The 15,747-nt window shown below is 36.1% G+C and overlaps 1 protein-coding gene across 1 annotated transcript in view; it reads right to left on the reverse strand.

The window, feature by feature from the left end:
* Positions 1-15,747, reverse strand: part of LOC120629890 — a 72,119-nt gene that overhangs the window by 9,929 nt on the left and 46,443 nt on the right. The window contains exons 3-5 of the mRNA XM_039898967.1: positions 7,094-7,194; positions 2,142-2,347; positions 30-170 (exon numbers count right to left, since the gene is read on the reverse strand). Coding sequence (XP_039754901.1) covers positions 30-170; positions 2,142-2,347; positions 7,094-7,194 — 448 coding nt within the window. The remainder of the gene's footprint in view (positions 1-29; positions 171-2,141; positions 2,348-7,093; positions 7,195-15,747) is intronic.

The raw sequence follows: 15,747 nt of genomic DNA on the forward strand, positions 1-15,747 counted from the left end.
AACTTTTCCAATTAACAAGACAAACTGACCTTCGCAGTCAAAGGAGTTACACGACCGCCCTTGTTCTCCGTATCCTTCACAAGAGGATCTTGAGCAGTACCTCCGCCTCGTCTGTTTCCCTCCCCCGCAGGTTTTGCTGCACACCCCCCACTCGCCCCAACCGGCCCAACCTGTAACAATACAGACTATGATAATATTCTTGTTTAAATTTGGATTGTGTTTCCTGTAAGGTACCTATGTATCATTTGAGTCACTTACGCCCAAAATTATAGATAAATGTAATCCAAAATCTACCGATAAAAGGTTAAATTCAGTATTGCTACCCTTTTTTATTTAGCTAACTCAGATAGGCAGCGTTCGGAACGTCACGATATCTTTTCGTTTAAAATCCATTTCGTGCCTGGAGACCGAAGTTTTTGGAAATGTGGCCAGTAATGACTTACAGATCTGTAACATGGTCGCTTACTATGGGCCTCATGAGTAAGCTCAGAGTCACTCAGCGGGTGATGAAGAGAGCTATGTCAGGAGTATAGAAATACTAAACGTGATAAAACCGTAGAAAAGATCCGTAGAAAGAGTTATCGATATAGCGTTAAACAACTAGAGTCACGAAGCGTAAGTGACAATGGACGGGGCACATAGCTCGGAGAAACGATGGGCTCCCAAAGTAACCTCGAGCCGGACAACGCAGCCTTGGTTGGTCCCCAACGTGGTGGACAGACGACATCAAACGATTCGCTGAGAATCGCGGGTAACAAGTAGCCCAAGACCGTAGATTTTGGAACTCCCTACAAAGGTTTTATGTCAAGCATGATTATTTTCCTACTCTTTCCCCTTAGATAAATATAGCAATATCTATTTAATTCAATCTGGCTCTTATTATCTGACGATATTTGATTCGATAGATTATTAATTTCGGGCTAACTTTAAGGCTAGTAGTTCACAACGACACGACATCCGAAATCGGTTAGGTGTTGATAGGCCAGTGGGTAGAACTTCATGTACACTTCGGGGGACCTTGTTTGAATCTCAGCACGCATTTCTTACTTTTCACAGTTATGTTGGTTTTAAGTAAATAAAATCACTTGCCGTGATGGTGAAGGAAAACATCGTAAAGAAACGTCTGAGAGTCCTCCATAATGTTATAAAATGAGTGTAGAGTCCGCCCATCCGTACTGGACAAGTGTGATGGAGGACTACTGCCTTAACCCCTTCTCATTGTGGGAGGAGACCCGTGCCCTGTAGTGGACCGGTAATGGATTGATATGATGATCATGATGACACAGTGCCAAAACAAATTTTAACCACTAAATAAACAATCTGTATAAATACAAGAAACGGTATAATTGGATACGTCTTTGAGTGTTCTCAGAAATTAGGTCAAATGGCTGAAAGTAAACAGGGTCTCAACTCTCAACTGAGACAATAAACACAGAACTGTTTACTGTTTGAATATAACAAACAAAATTATTGTTTGCTGAGGGTTCTCTGTTTACTTATGTAAATCAATATCTATAGGTAATACTATAATCTGAATGATTTAATAATACATAAATCTTAGGAATTATCAAGTAATTAATCCGCTGCTTTCCTATTATTTAGCCCAACGGCTAAGTCTAACAATTCAAAGGGGCAATGGCGCCAGCAGCATAAGTGAATAGTTAGACTTATATTTATTGTAAATATAAATTTTAGTTTGTAATTATTATTACTTATAACTTAAAGTCTGATTTTGAATAAAGAAAATGTTTGTCCATTGTCAAGTCCAACAAACTTTATTATTAACTTCAAATAAAGGATGTTACGAGATTCCACATATAAAAGTATGAAAACATGGAGGTTGCATAATTGTATTGGATTGGAACGATTTGAAGTTAGGGACATAAAAAGCTGCTAGTTAAATTATTCGTATAGGATTAAAAAGTTTATGTGCTGAAATTTTCGTCAGGATTTGTTTCTCGTCTGCTTTAATGTTAATTTACATATTTTTCAACAATTGTAAAAATCTTAATCATATTAATAAATATATGTTGAGATAACTATCGTTTAAATAAATATCCAACAGAATATAAGTAGTGATCGATTCTTAAATATGTAGCGCCATCTAGTTATGTAATGTGGAGACCGCTACAAATACATACCAACAGCATTCCAAATTGCTATATCCACGCCCAGACTCCATGGGACTGCGGAGGCTGTTGCTTCCAACCAGGGGCCATCTGGAGGTGTCGTCTCTAAGTCCACAGCGGGGTCACTGACCCTCGCGAACACCACCAGCTCGCTCTGAGGGTACATGCTCCAGTTGAAGCATCCTCGCAACTGTAGACTGATTTTGAGATTCACCTGTCTGGGGAAAATTATCTTTTTAGCACCTTTTTAACAATATTTTTTAATACTTACACCTATGGAACACTTCGTTTACTAACACCTATGGAATTACAATTATTCATTTATTAACCCCCCACTGCTGGGCACAGACCTCGTCTCACATAGGAGAGACGATTTTAGAGCATAGACCCACCACCCTGCTCCGATGCGGGTTGGTGGGCTTTTAACGACTATTACAATTAAGTAATAATAACGGGGACTGACGGCCTTTCGTGCTCTCTGAGGCACGAGGGCTGACACCGCCAACTTCGTATCTCCTTTATGATAGGCCTGACCCGGGATTCGAAACCAGGAACTCGTGATCAACGAGGCATGTTACTCTCCGTCCTTTCAAATAAGTCTATGCCAAAAATCAAGTCGATTGACTGCTTGGTTAGAGCGTTAAGGACAAACAAACAAACAAACACATTTTTGAGTTTATAATATTAATATGGGTAATAATATACTGGGTGCAAACATATACAATATTCTTGCACTGATAGTCAGTGGGTGAATTTTATAATGCAAAAATATAATTTTATTTTTTTAAGTTATTCGTTTTTAAGAAAACAGGAATACCTTTCAAGGTTGAGAAATATTATATTTATTAAGATATGTTTTTGTGCCTGTTTTATTTTAGTTTTTATATATGTACGCGATAATAAAGATCAGTATAATTAAGATAACATTATACAAGACGCCGTGTATTCTCCTTTTTTTCTATTTTGACTAAGAATTTCTAATATTAATACAGGACTTCTATTAATACTTCATATACTAAATTAGTTTTAATTTTGAATTCTCGTATAATTCGAAGCAAATTTTACATATTAATAACTCAAATATACAATAGAAACACACTTTTGTAAAAATAACTCAAAGATGTTATAATTTGATGCAAACTATTTATAAAAAAAACTCAAAGCCATATAAACCTTGTTATAAATAATTATGCTCTATTCAGTGAGATGTTATTATATCTAGATTCAGTACAGTTTCACAAGAGGGAATTGTATCACTGTGCTGCAAGCTTGATACCTGATAATACATCATTATATTTACTTAAAAAGATGGTCCACGAATATCATTTTCATTAAAAACAATTGGGTTTACTCCGACTTAAATGCCATCTTACCTATACAATTACCATGCCGTATAAAGCTATAATGCACTTCCTCAAATTCAAATTCAAATTCAATAATGTTTTATTCATGTCCTTATGTAGACCGTACACCTTATCACAGGCACTTATAAAGCGTTTATACATTTAACATTTTACACTAATGTTTTTGATGGTGATAACTGCATTCGTTAACTTAAAAGTAAAGCTACGAGTAGGAGGGTTCCAAACGCGCCCTGGTCTAAGAAGAGCCCACAACAACTTTTACTTACAGCTTTTCGTAGCTTTAATTACTCTTCAACTCATAGTTCTTTATTAATAAAAGTATCGTACGCTGTATTTTATCACGCTTTCACGCAAACTGATGTCTGTTGAAATGTTACAAAACACAGTGTTTTCGATATGCCACGTTTCTTAATTGGACCCACAGTGTTAACATTTAAAGCCATTTTAACAGACTGCCCTTTGCATTACTATGTTGTAATCGTCACTCTCACTATTATTGTTACATTTTCAACATCAGCTTTAATGTCAAAGATAAAGGTAAATATTTATTTATTAATATTATTCCAAACAGAGTCTAGTGCCATCTATGGCACATAGACTCTGTTTGGCATAATATTGTGGCAAATGTCGGAGACTCACTGATTCTAGTCACTTGGAACTCAACCAGTTGAACCAGTCGACTATCGAATGATATTATTAATCAAAGCTAGCATAATATTTTATGTGTCTTTACAAACAGTTCTATTTCCTAAACACATTAATGCAGTTTTACCGAGCGTGCCCGTAGGACGCTCATATTCTAGTATTTTGCAGCCCAGTGGACCACAAAGCGCCGCCTCTAGAACGTAGTACATTACTACTCAAAGCTAGCACACTATTTTATGTATTTTCACTATTGGACTAGCCAATCACGGCAAAAAAATTTAAAATACAAACAATTTTATTTCCTAAACACATAAATGCAATTTATTCTAGCGTGCATGCGATCACTGAGACTAATAGGATTCGATTCGATTCGAGCGCGCTGACCGCATCCTCGTTGCATTCGATTTTGCATTGCTTTCAAACAAGATGTACCTACGTTCTTTATCTAGGTCATATCACAGATTACGTACTGGTATTTTCATTGAGCTTCTTAACAAGTAAGTCCCGTTAATCTAAAAAAAAACTTTAAATCGCGTCATTCTGTGTTTACAAGAAAAAAAAGACGCATTACGGAACGTTTTATTCCACTACAAGTTAGTCCTGCACTGCTATCTGACCTCTTGGTAAGTGATGATGCAGTTTTGGATGCTTGAACCCTTATCGTTTTTCTTCGCGACATCGTACCGAAACGCTAAATCTTTTAGCGGCACGTCTTTGTTGGTTGGGTGTTAACTAGCCACTGCAGAGGCCTCCCACTAGACAAGAACGACGAGACGTTTTATATTTAAGTGTGGATCAAATTAGGTAACTGAAATTTGACCATCTTCCTACTGACCGATTGATCTGAAATATTTTAGATAAACATTTTTAGTTCTATTGTAACAGATAATACAAATAAAATTTGCTTGTATTCAGTAAAATCGTAAATCCAACATGAATTGAGTTGATCTACAATTCAATTTTTTAATTTTCTCATCGAGTTTCATTCAAAAATCTCAAGTGCCGCAAAATAGCGCTAAAAAGCTTCGCTTAAAAATAAACAACTGCGATTCCAAATTCAGAAACTTTTATATACTTAATTCTATACGAATTTAGCAAAAGTTTTCTTATGAAATCGTCTTCGCTAACGAAGCTTTTACATTAGCCCCCAAGAGCAAATTGAATTTACAAATGTAAGTGTTAAGGGGTGTTCACGCGATGGTGTAAGTGCGTGACTCCTATGTGCGATACAGGCACTTTTGGGAAATTTAATTATACGGATCGCGATCTTTCCGCGAACTCTTCGTAGGTTTAATTTGGTTCCAGACTAATCTTCTTGCTTTCCAAGTTGGTTTGATAAGTCCAAGTTATACGAGGCAGCGGATTTGATTCCTTAAAAGTCATAGTCAAAACATTATTTATTCAAATAGACTTATAGAAGGCATTTTTCGCGGATATCGCATATACAACGTGTCACTAAAAACCGAAATTATACTTCACAGGCTTTAGAGGTACATTATGTACTGTTTCTGAGACTTATCTGTAAGTGAAACCGAAAACCTTATATTTTCTGAGTATAACACGGGCATAGTTTTTAGTGAAATAAATCAGATGCAACCCTAATGTCACATGCAAAATTAAAATCATGTGACTTCTGTAACAATATTAGGTACGCGTGGCATAGCGTAGGTACTAAGCGCGTGTTGGTCTTTTATCTTCAATAGGGTTGTCATGAATAAACACTTAAAATGTTATGGATTCGTTTGTATGGAAACGTAAAAAAGTATGCTTTTTTGATTTAATACTTTTACAGGGTGATTCCTTATGAAATATACTCATGCACCCTTCAACATTAATTCGTAATTCGGTTGCATGCTCTTTATAAACAACATTCAGAAAATATGTTGAATGTTAAAAAGAATATATAGAAACGCTAGCATCTTTTTACTTGAACTAGATAACAAAAGTTGTGCGTGTTTCTTACACTCTTCGGCAAGAACTTTCGTACTTTTAGCACCACTGAAGCAGTTATTGCCTTTGTTGTTTCCAAACTATTCTCTACCGAAAATACTTCACGAAAAAGATTGAATAGACATTAGTGAGCTCTGAGTTTTATTGAGTTCGTATTCTTTTTCTATTAACGAACGCTATTATTGTTTCAACTTTAGATGATACCCTTTTCAATCTAGTTAGGAGAGAGTGGAAAATAAGAGAGGTTATTTCTTTGGAATTGTCGAATGAAGTTTGATAATTATTTTTCTAGAATAAGTATACTAAAAGTTACTATTATCTACCTGATTTGTCCTGATTTAGAACCTTCAGTTGGGCTTAATAATACGTATTTACTAGCGGTCCCTCGCGGGTTTGTCCGCTTATAGGTCAACTTTAAAAGATATACATACGAGTATGCTACCGCGGTCTTTTTTTGGGGAAAAACTTTGTCTTACATGATTTCATCGAAACCCTGATTTGAAAACATTCTTCATTGGTGCTATGCTCCTATTGGTCTTAATGTGATGATTTAAAGCCTATAACCTTCCTCGGTATATGGGCTATTCAACACTGAAAGAACTGTTTAAATCGGAACAGTAGTTCCTGAGATCATCGCATTCAAGTAAACAAACAAATAAACTCTTCAGCTTTATATATTAGTATAAGGTTTTATGATAATTATTTATTATCTTTTTTTAAGGCTGCCCCAAAAAGAAGACGTGTATTTTCAAGGTTTCTAATTATATATGTGAGGTTCTTTTTTCAAACATAACTTTAAAATACCGGAACAGATTGTATTAGGCATGGATAGAATTCTAGCATCATACCGTGCGAACCTAGTTTTTTTTAATCAATGCAATATGCGGTTTCCCATGTGGTGCCATTTTTAAATATAAATAAATAAATATACTACCACAATACACACAATATCATCATCTAGCCCGGCATTGTTGCCAGGTTGGAATTTATTTCTAGAATAAATACCTGTCGGTTGTGTTGTATGGTGAACCGGAATACTGGCTGACAGAAGCCAGTTCCACACCTCCACGGTATATTGATACAAGTGCCAAATCTAGAGTCCTTATCTGGAACAAGAAAAATGTCATTAAGAAAGATAAAATACTATAGTTCAACTGAACTGAGATACACAATAAAACATTACTTTGCATGTCAAACAATTTGGTTGGGATTCATAAAGATTTGTCTGCTGACATGTTCTTAAAATTTAAATCTCAATTCTTGTTGCAAAATTTGCCGCCCATAATAGGTTTCACACGATCATCATTCTACTCGACTAAAGGCCTCTTCCATCGAGAGTATATGCCCATGATAACCACGCTGTTAGTGATTATAGTACATGTCAATAGTAGCATAGAGGGCGCTGTTGCCCTGTCTCCGTTAAATTCCCTTAGTCGCCTCGTACGACGACCGCGGGAAGAGGAGGGTTGGTGACAACTGTATTTGGATCTGCGGTCACCACACATCACATCCCTACTAATATTATAAATGTGAATGAAGTTTGTTTGTAACGCTTTCACGCGAAAACTACTAAACCGATCTTCATAAAACTTTTTATATAAATTCTGAGAGGTATTAGAAATAATATAGAATACTTTTCATTAAAAAAAAAAATTATGTAAGATAAAAAAATGTATGACAAAAAATCTCAAAATATCGTAAATGACTATAGGTGTGGACTATGTAGCAGTGCGCTGCCTACCAAAATTACGCGGGCGAAGCCGCAGGGTAGTCTTTCATAAAAAGTTTCCCATCAAAAATTAAAACCATAGTCAACAAACAGGTTAAACAGCGCTCTAATTTTTTGAGTCAGTAGAACATGAAACGATGAGAATTTAGTAGCCACTTGAGCTTGTGTTCGGAATATGTATTTTGGGTCCCAAGGTACCACATCGAATTTACGAAGGTATTAGGTAACTTTCCAAACTTGCAGCACACATCCCCACCAATTTCTAGTCACGTCCCTTCACACTATATTACGCCCACGACTTTTTTATTGTAACAACCGAAAAATAGTTTCCCAGCCGCGTCCCCAGTAATGGAGACACGCAGAGAAAATATATTAATCCTTCAAAAGCTACACCGATTACATCCCACCAGGCATTGAAAAGTGAATCTAAACTTGCACGTTTAAGGTTGGAAATCGTGTGCTAAAATGTAAAGGTTATGCCGTTTATACTAAGGAAGTTATTATGGTGACGTAGCAAGGACATACTTCGTACTGTCACACATGCTTAGCGTCTTTTGTGGCTTTGTCAGTTCTTATTTTGTTGGATTTATATGAAAAGTTGCTTGATATTATTTCATATCTTTTGCCTTGACCCGAAAAAAAAGACTAAAGCACTCAACTCGAGGCTCAGTTTTCCTGAAAACTCATTACTGAGCACTGTTGCTATAACAATATTATGTAGGATTTTTGAACTATTTTATTTAACTACAAGTTAGCCCTTGATAAGATAAGAGTGGGCTAACCTGTTAGAGGCAGAGAAAATTCATAAATTATAAATTCCCAAATCGTCCCTGTCGGGAATCGATCCTCATACAAATATTTTCCAGTTGTGGGAATCGAACCTGCGGCCTTGGACACCAAACCACTTGAAAGCAGGATCGCTGTCCACTATGCCAGTCGGCTATAAAAAATATATTATGTCACCTCGGCCGCCCATTGCTTAGCTCCTAAGGGTCGCAGCGTGATTCATTCAAACCTTTCCTAAGAAATAAATAATTGAAAACAATATTTTTATTATACGACTATTTAAATCCGACTTTCATGCAGCAGTTCATGAGATAAGTAATCTATAAAAAAACAACTTTTCAGCTTTATGTTTAGCACACTAGAAATACCTATGTGTGGGATATTAACGACTTCTTATTAGGTATATTGAAGTATGAATATTGAAGTAGTACTATTATATTTAACTGACCCGGTTCCCAAAGTTCTTCCGTTCTTCCTACATAAACTCCCAAAAATTAGTAGGCCCAGTTTATAAGCACTTTTGAAACGTCAAGTCAGTCTGTTTGCAGTTACTTTACCACCGGTTCGGAAGGCATATTCCACCAAAATAACAACAATCACAACATCAATTAAGAGTTTACAATCTTTAGAATTTTAAATATTGTGAGAGATGAGAGCGGAGTCTTCTTCCAAGCAGCCTTGTCGTTAAGAAATTCAACAATCGTAAAGTAGCCAGTATTTATTTAATGTGGTTTGATTAAACTTATGCATATGGCCCTAAATTACCTTGGGTATCATATTATAAAAGCATTTACTTAATCCCGCCAATGACTTCTGCACCTTTCGCAAACGATATGCAGAGTTTGCTCAGACTTGACCTGTCACATTTATCTACACTCGATTCTCTGACAAAATTCATCTTGCACGTTTTTAAAAGAATAATATTATAAAGATATCGGAAACAATTTAGCGGAGGTACTTATTTCAGAACAGCTCAATTTTCAACGGGCACCTTGATGAATGAGCTGACAAAAAACCGGGCTTGATTCTTAGGTCAGCTTTTGATTTAAGTTCATTTCATTGGTCAAGGATGAAAAACGGTCAAAAACGTGAGTAAATCTTACGTTTTCATAGCAATTTTGCTTTACAAATACTCTTAGTCCTTTCTTTTCTTTTTTCTTTTAATATCTATATCCAATAGCGAATAATTATTTTATACTATCTTGGCTAGTGTGTATATACAGTAATCTATTAAATTAATGATCTAGGTTCTAAACTAAAGAAAATTTCGCAATTATTATTTCGAAATAACCCTTTCCGGAAATCGAACCTGGGCCTTCCCACATATAACAACATAGTGCTCACCGCTGCGCCGGGGAAATCGTTATATTGTGTATTATTTGTTTGATCGGTTTATTGGTTTGTCTGTACCGTGTTTTGCGGAATCAATTGACGGCCGACTGGCGCAGTGGGCAGCGACCCTGCTTTCTGAGTCCAAGAAGTGGGTTCGATTCCCACAACTGGAAAATGTTTGTGTGATGAGCATAAGTGTTTTTCAGTGTCTGTGTGTTTATATGTATTTTCTAAGTATTTATTTATATATAATTCCTAAAAATATTCATCAGTCATCTTAGTACCCATAACACAAGCTACGCTTACTTTGGGGCTAGGTGGCGATGTGTGTATTGTCTTAGTATATTTATTTATTTATTTATTTATTTATAATGAGGATTTTTATTTATTTATATATAAGCTATGTTATATCAATATCGGCTTAGCCGTTTGCAAACTTCGAGCTTTGATTTCAGCTGCTGGTTGATAGAAATGTTTAAGTAATCACTGGGAAAACTGGGCTTCTTGGATTCTCCTATTATTTTATTACATTTTGCTTTACATTATCGATCACTCTGGTGTGCGGTATGATCCTATAATTTAGAATTCACGGGTTCGGGTATTTGGGAAAACTCAGAATTTTCTCTAGTCTGATCTGTTGGCTATGGTAAATTACCTGTACTAACAAAGATGTGGCGCAAAGCGATTTAGCGTACAGGTACAATGCTACGTGCAAACCCATTAGAGTTACGGGTTTAATGTAACACCCCTCTAACATCCCTGTAACTGGGTTTTTTTTACATTGCAAAACGCGATTATATTATTATTCATATTCTATTAATAATATACATAAATACTTATAATATACGGATAAAAGCTCAGACACTAAAAAACATTTATGTTTATCACACGAACATTTTCCACTTTTTTAAATCGGCCTTGGACTTTGAGAGCAGGTTGGTTGACCACTGCGCCAATCGGCCGATTGGCGCAGTGGTCAACAGTGGCCCTTAGGGTGGCTATTGATTAAACATGCATCATCATGCTTTCACGTACCACATGAGAGTACATTAGAGGGATAGTTAAAATAAAAAAAAAACTAAAATCAAATTACCAACCTCATTAACTCCAATCCTCAGGCATAATTAATTCATGAGTGAATCGCTGCCCATTTCAAATTCACCAACATTAAGATAACACCGAACTTCATTGCGACAGAGCATTGATGGCAGCATGAAGTCCATTTAAGCCTTAACAGCCTCGGGCTATTCTATTAAGGCTTATGAGCATTCCAATAGCATTAATGGTACTGGCAAAGTTTACTTCACGCAGCCCTAGTCGGGCGCATTACATTAGAACATTTAAGTGAGTGTTATGAATGTTATAACGATATAATATTTTGTAAGACCTTTTTTACTGTACCTAATTAAAATGAAGAAATGAAATTGAGAGTGTGACCGTTGAAAACTAGCTTGAAAGAGCGCAAAACTAAGTTGAGTGACAGGAAATGGAGGAGGCCTTTACCTACAAGGGGTCCTAGGTTACATAACGCAATTTGTCAAAAAAATGTTATTTAACGAAACAAATTTGCAAAAACTTATATTCTTATAAAGTAAATTTTTCTGTTGATTTTTTCTGTACTTGTCAACCAAGGAATTAAAAATGCTTTTTTATGAATCCATTTTATTTATTTAAATAAAATAAAATTAATTAATAAAGTGAAATAAATATCATTGTTTTAAAAAAATTTCGAGGTATTTTTGCATCTTAAGAATTAGCAGTTTATTTTCAGGTGTTTATTTTATTAGAAATATATTCCTTGTTCTTAGTTCTTAGTAATTCTGTTGTTTCTATAAAGATAAATAGAGCGCGGCAATGATTTAGTCTTAATAACGAAATTCCTTGAACTCCGCTCTCATCTTTCACAAGATATAATAATGAACGTAAAATACTAATGTTGCAAAAGAGCAACTGCTGAGTTTCTTGCCGGTATTTTATCAGTAGAAAATAGGTACGCCTTGTAGGGAGAAGGAAATCGATTTGACATGATGGATTTTTTTAATAAACAATTAAGTTTAGACGTTTCAGCCCAAAATGTTTATTCTCTTCAACCCGTCTTATTCTTAGGTGAAAAGAGTTATCTATACATGGAATATAATGCTGCATCACATGCTCTCAAAAGGTGGAGTTAACAAAGCCAATTTCTTGACTCTTAGGTTGTTTCCTACGGAAAATTTCTTGATGGAAAGGCCTGTTGATTTTGAGCAGGCTATTTTTAAATATGACGCAAGATCATTTCCAGCAGTATTCATAAACTTATCAACAATTTATATGTTAATCCAAAATTTGCATTGCTATATAAAGCGAGGTTGCCGGTGTTCTTACGGACACAAGATGTCTAACTCCTACAACTGAGGTTGACGAACACAGGCCGATAATTTGTAGGACGTGTTCTTTGCATACTCAGCAGAGTACTGCTCTGTTTTTAGGCAATGGTTACACTCATTTGCATTTTGTGTTACAGTATTGCTGTATAAAGCGAGGTTGGCGGTGTAATTACAGACACATGATACCTAACTCCTACAACTCAGGTTGACGGACAGAGGGCGATAATTTGTAGGACGTGTTCTTTGCATACTCAGCAGAGTACTGCTCTGTTTTTAGGCTATGGTTACACTCATTTGCATTTTTGTGTTACAGTATTGCTGTATAAAGCGAGGTTGGCGGTGTAATTACAGACACATGATACCTAACTCCTACAACTCAGGTTGACGGACAGAGGGCGATAATTTGTAGGACGTGTTCTTTGCATATTCTGCGAAGTACTGCTCTGTTTGTAGGCTATGGTTACACTCATTTGCATTGCTGTGTTACAGTATTGCTGTATAAAGCGAGGTTGGCGGTGTAATTACAGACACATGATGCCTAACACCTACAACTCAGGTTGACGAACACAGGGCGATAATTTGTAGGACGTGTTCTTTGCATACTCACCGGAGTACTGCTCTGTTTGTAGGCTATAGTTTCACTCATATCATCAGTTGGGTTATTTGCTTGATCCGTCAATTATTACATTAAAAAAATATATGTATATTTATGTGTGAGTCCCGTACTCATTTTTATGATAGAATGGATGCGCCATGGATTGTCCCTTTCCTGAACGCCTTGATAGCTCTATGGGCTACGCAATAAAGCATTATCCGGGGAGCAACTATCAGTTGAGTCAATCCCACAAATTAGGAACTACATCGCCTTGGCAAAGAACAGCCATTTGCCAAAGCGGATGCTATAAACTTTGCGCGAGGGGGATTCCCGCGTAAATGAAAAACAATAATGAGGCAATTTGTCTGGCGTACCGTGGTATCATGTAGTATTATCTAAGTAAAAGAGTACGAAGATTGTCTTGGCAAAGCTTGCCTGCTGAGATAGGCGCGATTTGTCATGTAAATTGTTGGGATGATTTAGCTGGGTTCAGTACAAGGTTATTTTGTACGAATGAAGTTGGTAACTTTATACGTTTGTCTTTGGGAATGTTTTCGGTTATTTGTCTTTGTCGTGTATAATTTTTGTGGCAGTACAGTCTACTTTTCTTTTTGTTCTGAACATAACTTTATATTAACTGAAAGTATTTCTTCTTTATCCAACTTAAAGTATACACAGACAATAGCGTTAAAAGTTAAGTTTGTGTTCATAATCAACAAGAACAGCCAATCAATAAAAGCGCCATTTCAATAAATTAAACTTTTAATGATAAGCGTGAAATACTTATGTCTTCCTACTTATAATAAAAATGTATCCAATTTTTGGAGTTGACTTTGTGACTAAGCTTTCTAATTTTTATCTCAAAATAAAAAAGGCTTTATAAAAGACTTCGATTAATCACGTGAACAACGTTACGTCAAAAGACGATAAAGATTAAAACAAAGACCGAAGAAATCCTCTAAGAGGAAAATTGTAGTTAATTAGATGGTGAAATTAATCTTGAAAGATTTTTTCGCAAAACGATAAAGGTTCTTTTCAAGTTACCAGAGGAATCTACCCTCCTTTACTCCTCCTACCTTCGGCAATGTACCCTCTACGCACATTTCGCTTCGAAACCGGAGCATCCTCAGGAGATGTTGACTTTGCGATGATCTGTTTGGTGTGGAGTATACGGATTGAAGTAATTATAAATTACACCGCACACACCACAGATTCTCCTGCTGTTCGCGGAGTATAGTAAATTAAGCTTAATTTTCATAATATATTATGGATTTCCGCAAAGTAACGCCTGCTTCTATCCAATATTTAGAAACGGTGAGCTTGACCGTGTAGGCTCGACTTTTTCGAGGATCTGTTTGGTGTGGAGTATACCGATTGAAGTACCGCACACACCATACAGATTCTCCTGATGTTCGCGGAGTATAGCAAATTAAGCTTTATTTTCATAATATATTATGGATTTCCGCAAAGTAACGCCTGCTTCTATCCAATATTTAGAAACACACACAACTGTACTAGTAGATGGGTTTACAATTGAAGCTAAGCGGCCTTTGTAGGACTATTAATGTCAATGTCTGGAAATCAATAGTCTATCGTTCGACTTTCGAACTCAATACCTACTAATATTATAACATAGATGAGTTTCGACGGCTGAGTTTTGCAGTGGGGAGACGTTGCTTTCAAAGCCAAGCGGTGGGTTTGATTCCCACAACTTTTTTTTAAATTCCACACTACAAGTTAGCCCTTGCATGCAATCTCACTTGGTGGTAAGTGATGATGCAGTCTAAGATGGTAGCGGGCTAACCTGTTAGGGAATATGGTAGTCATTCTACGCGACATTGCACCGGAACACTATATCGCTTAGCGGCACGTCTTTGTCGTTCACCAGACCAGACCAGAGAAAATTCAAAAATTATAAATGCCAAAATTGTACCTGCTGGTAATCGGACCCGAGACCTCCTAGTTATAGCGGTGGTAGAGTCACTACAAACAGACTGACTTGTTTTTAAAAGTGCATACTTGAAATAAATTAATTTTGAATTTGAATTTGAATTTTGACTACCATACTCCCTAACAGGTAAGCCCGCTACCATCTTAGACATCTCTTAGACATGCATCATCACTTACCAGGTGAGATTGCAGTCAATGGCTACCCTGTATTGGAATAACAATAGTATTATATAATAATATATTAATTTACTTAAAACGTACATAACGTCGAAAAGTAAGAGATGTATGCCTGAAGTCGAACTCGGGTCTCTCTGAAAGGGCGGTGAACTCATAACTACAGTCACAGTTGCTCATTCTACTAAGAAACATTTTTTTTTTTACGACAATACACACATCGCCATCTAGCCCCAAAGTAAGCGTAGCTTGTGTTATGGTACTAAGATGACTGATGAATATTTTTATAAATTATATACATAAATATGAATACTTATGTATAATACTTATTTTATAAATAATATTCCATATTCATATAAACACCCAGACATTGTTGTTCATCACACAAACACTTTCCAATTTTGGCGACTTCGTTGGCGCAACGGTGAGCGCTGTGAATTTAAGTAGGGCAATTTGGGAATTTATAATTTCTGGCCGTGGCTAGTTAACACCCTACTGACAAAGAAGTGTCGCTAAGCGATTTAGTGTTCCGGTGTGATGACGCGTAGAAACCTATTAGGGGTATAACTACCATACTCAGGTTAGCCTTTTCTTAGACTGCATCATATCTTACCACCAGGTGAGATTGTAGTTAAGGGCTTAATTTTACTGGAATAAAAAAAAATGTATCAATGTATTGTTTTATGTTGTGTTTGCATGTGTTTCTTTGTTTGCAATAAAGTATGTA

This window comes from Pararge aegeria, chromosome 15, assembly GCF_905163445.1.
Source record: "Pararge aegeria chromosome 15, ilParAegt1.1, whole genome shotgun sequence".
Taxonomy (NCBI): domain Eukaryota; kingdom Metazoa; phylum Arthropoda; class Insecta; order Lepidoptera; family Nymphalidae; genus Pararge; species Pararge aegeria.